The following is a 7,258-nucleotide window of genomic DNA, read 5'->3' as shown; positions in this document are numbered from 1 at the left end:
TAATTTAAAATAACGCATAAAAGATGAGTTTAAAGATCAAATGGTAAATTACACCCGATTGGCATGAAAATTGGTATGAATGTTTAGAACAAATAGAAAATGTGATCCAACGGTTGGATTTTCAAAATATTAATTCAACAATAAGTTATTGGTTGGTATAACATTTTTTAGAGTTATATCAAGTGTAACTAATGTCCTTCACCGGCACCATTAGAAAGATTTCCCGTCCGTCATCAGCTGCCATCACCACTGCCGGCAATAACCAAAAAATAAATATTTTACCAACACAAATATGTCACTATACTCTTAAATCCTAATGATCAAGATTTGAATATGAACTTCACAAAGTCCAGTGGTATCGAGACCATTTATTAAGTTTAATTAGGTTTGACCAACTTTGACCACACCTTTCTCTAAATCCAACCGTTTAATTGTGACCATAATTTATTAGAATGAACCTTTCATTACACTCTTCAAATTCAACGGTTAGATTTCAAATCTAAGTATGACATGTGATGGACATGTGTTGTGTATCTATATAGCTATATATATTCTCTCAATCTGATTATCCAATCGGTCTCAAATTTCACCAACATCAATATGTCACCACATTGTTCAATCCTAATGATCAAGATTTGAATATGAATTTCACCAAGTCCAATAGTATCGGGACCATCTATTAAAATTCTTATATAAATGATCAAGAGGCTAGTTTTATTTAAGTAAACGTAGTTAGTCATATATTAAAATTTTTATATAAATTTAATAATAGCTATGATCATTTTTTTTAAAATTTTTTTAATAAGATAGAATGTGTGATAATTTTTGTTGTGTGGTATTTTTTTTTGAGAAAGTTGTGTGGTGATTTTTATTGAGTATATGTGGTTGTTTTTTGTTTTTAAATTTTATTTCATAGCTCATTAATATTAGATTTTTAATATTTTGCGTTCATTAACTAACTTAGATATATAGAAGTGTTTGATTCATGCACAATTACAAAATGCATGACAAAATAGTAATTGCTAGTCAAAAATGGTAATTAATTAAAATTGTCTTCTTTTATTTTTATTTTTCCCTCAAAATAAATCTGTCTTCTTTTATTTTTCCCACACAAAATTTCCCAAAAATTTGTTTCCCTCCTAACGTGTTTCACACTTTCACTTTCACTTAGCTTTTTTTTCCCCCAAAAGCCAAAATCTGACTTAGGTTTTTTACTTGGTTTTTTCCCCAAAATTTGTTTCCCTCTCTGTAAGCCGTCACTCTTCTTCTCTCTTTATCTCCATCCATACCGGCCATCCTCACCAGCCACCGCCGCCGACTACCACCATCTTCGGCAAATCCAACGGCCCAGAACATACGGTCAGTTCACCCATACTACTCTTCTTCTTAGTTTCTTGGCTACTTAGTTGTGTTTGTGTGCACTTTATCTTTCTGTTCTTCTGCTTATTCTACTATTTACCCAGATGAGAATAGTACCCGTCAATGACCAATGGCTGCATCATCATCATCTTTGGTGAGCATAGAAGCCTCCTTTTTTGAAAACCTCAAAGGCTTTATTCTTGCTGTTGTTTCCAGTGCTTTTATTGGCTCCAGCTTCATTGTCAAGAAGTTGGGTCTCAAACGGGCTGGTGCATCTGGGACTCAAGCTAGTAAGCAATGCTTCCCTTTCCCAGATTCAATTTTTATTCTCTTGTTTTAACTATTAACAATTGGGTTTTATTTATTTTTTACTTTTCAAGGATTTAGTTAGTTAATAATGGGCTATGAAGCACGGGTGCGTTTCGGGACTCGGGTGCGGGTGCGGGTGCGGGACTCGGTAATTTTTGAAAAAGTAGGGTGCGGGTGCGGCGGGACTCGGCGATTAAAAAATTATTAAAAATATTTTTATTTATATTTTTTATATATTTTTACTATTAAAATATTCTTAAAAAACACATTAATATACTTGATTCACAAAACAAAGAAAGAATAAGGCAAGAAATGCATCTGAGGCCAGAATTTCGGCCTCTCCGGCGATTTTCACGGCCGATTTCGGCCTGTTTCGGCCGTATCGGCCGTATCGGTCGCCGGCCGATATGGCCGATACGGCCGATACGGACCGATTCGGCCCGATTTCGGCCGCGTCGGCGCCGATTTTGGCCGCGTCGGCCCGAGTCGGGATCCGCCACGTGGCGCGACGCGGCACGACGCGGGACGGACGCGCGGTCTGCGGCATCCCTCCCGCGTCGCCGCGTCCCGCCGCGTCGGACGCAGGTGCGCTGGCCTGGGAGCCGCGTCCGTGCATCCTTGATAATGGGTCTTATTGATTGCAAAGTGTACAAACATTAGTCCAGTTTAACTTTTAAAGTAGATTACTTTTACTTAAAGTAGTTTTTATAATGCTAATATTATGGAATGTTTTTGAAATTTTCAGAATTTGATAAAAATTAGTAATTAGGAAGAATATTAAAACCTTAGTGCACAAAGTTCGATGATTACTATGATAGGATCTTGATCTATTTCATCATGCTGACAGGCATCTTTTATTGGCAGAAAACCCAATTATTTAAACTTGAAATTGCATGTAATTTGAATGCGCTTTTATGAAATTATTGTGATGGTTGAATGTCTGGTTAATGAAATAAAGGTTCTGGTGGATACGGATATCTTAAGGAGCCACTATGGTGGATTGGCATGATCACAAGTAAGTGCTGGGAAAATGCCTTTTTAATTATGGATTAACCTTCTAAAATTTATTTATAATCTTGAAATTAAATTAAATTACTTGGGCCATTTTAATTACTTATTCAAATGAAGATGTAAACTGATTGATTTCACTGTCAGACTACTTTCTTTATCAATGTGAACTTCAGATGCTATTAGTTTAGAAATAAATGTAAGAGCTCACTTTGAACCTCAAGTGATATCTTAGATATAAAACTCCAAAGGCACGCAAATGGTTAGGGATTGCAGCATTCACTTATATTTACCTCTTAATTTAAATCTCAACTTTCATAATTGCTAATTAGCATATTACATTTTCATATAAAAAAATAAGCATTTTATTTTAAAAAAGAAAAAATTGCCTTCAATTGAGATATAAAAATAACACAAGCATTTGTTAGATTTCAATTTCAGTAATTTTCAGGTGCATCGCAGGGGTTAGTGACTACTATCAAGCTCCTCCACAGCCCGTTTACTGTTCCAGTCAAGCCATGGTAAAAGTCTATTTCTCTTCATTCTTGTTGGATTTTTTTTTTCCCTTTGGTTATAATTTCCTCACATAGAGAGCCTACCCTTTAAAGTGATCACTTTTACTCCTTAGATGACGTGACCAAACTAAAAAATGAGACGTCATCACTCCAAGGGATCAAAGGTGATCACTTTAAGTGTGTTTGGGACTAAAATCGATGACTTTAAGATTTTTAGGGACTAAAAGTAGTCACTATAAACTTTTGAGACTAACATTGCTCATAGACTAAACTTTAGGGTCCAATAGTGTATTTTGATGCATTTTTTTATTGGACAAATTTGTAATACAAGTTTTTTTTCTTTAGCTGTGTTCCCTAACCATTTTCAAAATTTTCAGTTGGGGGACCAGAAGAGGTTAGAATGAATTTCCTTAGCTGTATTTTGGTTGGGGAATTCTAAAAAGATGAATTTAGGATGAAGGTGTCATTCGATAGATAAGTATATTGTATTTCCTTGTAACAGTAATTATTTGTTGTGACTCCTTACAAATGTTTAAAAATCTTGAAATTTTATTCCCATTACATCATAATTGAAATCTCTATCCTGTGAAGTTCACCTACGTCTACATGCTCATTTTATTTGTTGCCACTTTATTAATGCTAGGTGGTGTTTTAATTAAGCTGACCACTTGTTTTTTTTTTTTTTTTTTTTTTGATAAGTAAATTGCGCTGACCATTTGTGAATTGTAATAAATTTCTTTCACATATTTCAAATTGCAGGATTCATTCCTTAGACTAGAACAGAAGAAGCTATAGCTACCACCAACAACCAAGTAAAAGAAAGTTGGCATTCAAAGTGATTTAAGGCTGTACCAAGGTCTGTTTTGCTGAGTATGTTTGTTAAGGAAACTGAACTCTTTGTTGCAGTTTTTTTATATGCATTTTTTCAAGTAATGAAATGGGCTTAACATAAGTGTGAATTTTTTTGATTTTGGATAAGTAGCATAATGGAGGTTGTGGATTGGGAAAATTCTTTGGGAGGATCAAGTGATACTGAGGCCTATTTGCAAGATATAAAATATGAGGATGATGAGGAACTCCATTTTACATCTGGGTTTATATTGCAGTTTAGGTATAGAATATTTCATAAAATTGATTCTTTATGATATTATAAATATTCCACCCCCCCCCCCCCCCCCCCCCGGTGGTTTTATAACTTACAAACCTAATGTCCACATTTTTTTTGGGGGTGGGGGGAGATCCTCCAAAGATGAGGTGAGGTCTCTAGGTGTCATAGGCCATAAAAGAACTTGTAATGGGAGCCAGGTTATCCTATTTTTCTTAACACTATTATTTATTTCTTCTGTTGGAACCTCCTTTGCATGGTTGCAGGTTGGATAAGCTTATATTAGAGGCTATTACCATTTTGAAGGAGCCAAGGGGTTCTGACAGGGCTACAATTGCTTTGTACATAGAGGTAATATCACTTGTGTAACTTTAAGCTATGACTTCATAAACCTATCATGCTTGCAGAAACTAATACTAAGTGGTCAAACTTCAGAACATCTAGTGCTTGTAATGCTTTTAAGTTGTAAAGATCTTCTATTCCAATTCTCTCTTGAGCAAATTTACTTTTCTACCTTCTCTTAGTTTCTAATAAATTGGTGTTCATACAGATACCCATTCCGATTTTGCTTGGTAAGTTATTTATTTGATTTTTTGTTTTGATTATTGTGAAATTTTGGGTTTGGATTTGGATACTTAACATTTAGGTTATTTATTTAATTGTTTCTTAAAAAAGGTTATTTATTTAATTTTCAGTTTTGATTTTTTTTGTGAAATTTGGGTTTGGATTTTGTGGTGTAATATCTCAGGTAAAATTTTCTAAAGTTTTATCTTTTCATATGAAGAATCACTGTTTGGTTGCAAAGAAAGCTAAGGAATGAGAGAGGAAAAGAAAAAAGAAAAAAAAAACTCATCTTTGATTTCCAAAATATTTTTTTTTTGAATTTTGAGCTATGGGTTACTCTTAGAGACGCTAAATGATTATTGGGTTTCGTGCTGTTATTCTTATGAGTTTGGAGATTGGTTTATATTGGGTTTTCTCTATAAAAGTGTATAAGCTTATATTTAGATGAGTACCCTCCACTTCTTGGTTGGCTTCTTGTCGGAGGAGACCCTTGTGGGGATAAGTGGCAAGGTGTTGAATGTGTCTTCTTAAACATAACAGAATTGTATGTTGATTCTCTCACTTTCGAGCTCTTGTCAATAATAGAGTTTTATTCCTTAGTTGATCTTCTAACCTGTCTTGGTCTACAGACGGCTTAGTGGCACAAATTTGGGAGGAAAGTTGGGTGATAGTTTGGAGCTATCTTGGCAAAGTATGTGTCTAACTTGTTCTGTAATTTTTGATAACATGTATGTATACGTGTATCATATGGGTGAGTTTCATATCATTTTGAGTGACAAATGGTGAAATTATTTTAATTCAATTTGGTTAACATTGTCTCAAAGCTCTAATTTCATATATACTTGTTCTATCATTGTCAAAATGTTAAGTAAATACCCCCCCCCCCCCCCCCCATTCTAATTCTCTAAGGGAACTTATTTGTTGAAAAGTGAGCTATAGTTTCACCTGTTCAGTCATTGCCAAAATGCTAATGGCACAAATTAGGCTGTTATTGGACTTTGTGATTCTCAAGGCTTAAGCAATAAAATACTTGATTTACTAAGTGGCCACTCTTTCCTCGGAGTAATTTTTTGTGTGAGTGGATGGCTGCCTATATTAGATGACAAGCAGGCCTTTGAAAAGTATAATTGGACCCATGTCATTTTGACTTTTGAGTTCCTCAAATTTTGTCTACATTTTTCATGTGCAAAGGATAAATTTTTGCAAAGAACTTGTTAAATTTCATGTTATAATTATGGCCATTAGGTGGTCCTCCAAAAGCTTGGCCTACAAAACTGCAATGTTGGCAATCTAATAATAGTTGGATCCTATTACCAGTAGAAAAGAATTATTTTAATTGTGAAGTTGAGGTTTTGATGTTCTGTTATATCTAAATAGTGCATGGGCTTGAATAAATTGATTTGTTATTTCTTCTTGTGGTTTTTCTGGTTGTGTTTGAGTAATATTAGATTGTAAATAGTGCAAGCTCTAAGCTTCAGTTTTCTCTACTTTTTATTCTTTTGGATTATAGCTATTTTGGTTGTAAATAGTGCAAAATTGTCATCTTATTATCTTTATTTGTAAAAATTATTTGTAGGGTACTAGTGCACTAAAGCATGAAGAGAAGGGCAAATGGATTAAGACAAAATTTTGTGCAACTGGCTTTAGTAGAGTAAGTATTCTATATTGAATATTTGTAAACTTGTTTAACCAAAAAGTTGGCATCATACAATTTTTGAGGGGCAAAGGTTTCAATGACATTTGTGGTAGTGGGGAGAGCTCATCTACTAACTAGAACACACTTTGGTTAGTGTTTTATTTTCCTGCCTAATAAGCAAGGTTTATTAACTTCTCATTGTCTTGGATATTTGTGGAATTTTGAGATCTTACAAACATTTTTTTGGTTGCAAATGGTTTAGGTACTCTTGGAAGTGTTGAAGGATTTGTTTAAATACTTTGGAACTTTGATAATGGTTATAGATAATGTTATATATTTGATAATATGTTTCTATGTTAATATAATGTTAGTTTGGAGATATTTGTGGTAATGTCTTAGTGGAGCGAAAATTATTACAGGTTATTTGTAATAGAAATGTGGTTTTAGAACCCAGGAGGAACCAAAAAAAAAAAAAAAGTAACCTATAGCGGCGGGCGAAACCGCCGCTAAAAGGTACATAGGGTATGTTGTTCATGAAGCCCTATAGCGGCGCTTATTTACCGCCGCTATAGGTGACAACCTATAGCGGCGGGCATATCCTGCCGCTAAAGGCCTCTTGACCCGAATGGCAACCTCATTTGGAGGCGGTTTTTAGCCCGCCGCAATAGACCAAAAGCGCCGCTAAATGGCAGATCTATTGCGGTGCTTTTTGCAACCGCCGCAATTAACCTATAGCGGCACTGCAGCACTGGCGGGATGGCC

The 7,258-nt window shown here is 34.8% G+C and overlaps 1 protein-coding gene across 9 annotated transcripts; it reads left to right on the top strand.

The window, feature by feature from the left end:
- The first annotated feature begins 1,154 nt into the window (after window positions 1-1,154).
- Window positions 1,155-6,957, top strand: LOC115993746 (probable magnesium transporter NIPA3). 9 transcript variants are annotated; one of them, XM_031117715.1, is made up of 11 exons: window positions 1,155-1,359; window positions 1,464-1,649; window positions 2,627-2,683; window positions 3,128-3,197; window positions 3,951-4,047; window positions 4,174-4,302; window positions 4,563-4,647; window positions 4,847-4,868; window positions 5,490-5,551; window positions 6,437-6,511; window positions 6,759-6,957. In XM_031117715.1, exons 6-11 carry the CDS (start codon window positions 4,178-4,180, stop codon window positions 6,885-6,887), a joined length of 498 nt encoding a protein of 165 aa, XP_030973575.1. In that variant the 5' UTR covers window positions 1,155-1,359; window positions 1,464-1,649; window positions 2,627-2,683; window positions 3,128-3,197; window positions 3,951-4,047; window positions 4,174-4,177; the 3' UTR covers window positions 6,888-6,957. The 9 variants fall into 9 exon arrangements, 8 of the variants coding, with proteins under 8 accessions (XP_030973575.1, XP_030973578.1, XP_030973574.1 ...); XM_031117718.1 differs by having other exon boundaries at window positions 3,139-3,197; window positions 3,951-4,302; XM_031117714.1 differs by having other exon boundaries at window positions 3,951-4,302.
- Window positions 6,958-7,258: the final 301 nt, after the last annotated feature.

This window comes from Quercus lobata, chromosome 6 (assembly GCF_001633185.2).
Source record: "Quercus lobata isolate SW786 chromosome 6, ValleyOak3.0 Primary Assembly, whole genome shotgun sequence".
Classification (NCBI taxonomy): Eukaryota; Viridiplantae; Streptophyta; class Magnoliopsida; order Fagales; family Fagaceae; genus Quercus; species Quercus lobata.
The sequence above is the reverse complement of the archived record's forward strand: the minus strand, read 5'-3'. Positions and strand labels throughout refer to the sequence as shown.

What these genes read in the sequence shown, in the direction of transcription:
- LOC115993746 (XM_031117719.1), top strand. Translation starts at nt 4,178, where the DNA reads ATGGAGGTTGTGGATTGGGAAAATTCTTTGGGAGGATCAAGTGATACT. An exon ending in ACCCATTCCGATTTTGCTTG is followed by an intron (nt 4,869 to 5,489) that starts GTAAGTTATTTA and finishes CTTGGTCTACAG; the next exon opens with ACGGCTTAGTGGCACAAATT. An exon ending in GTGCAACTGGCTTTAGTAGA is followed by an intron (nt 6,512 to 6,758) that starts GTAAGTATTCTA and finishes CAAATGGTTTAG; the next exon opens with GTACTCTTGGAAGTGTTGAA.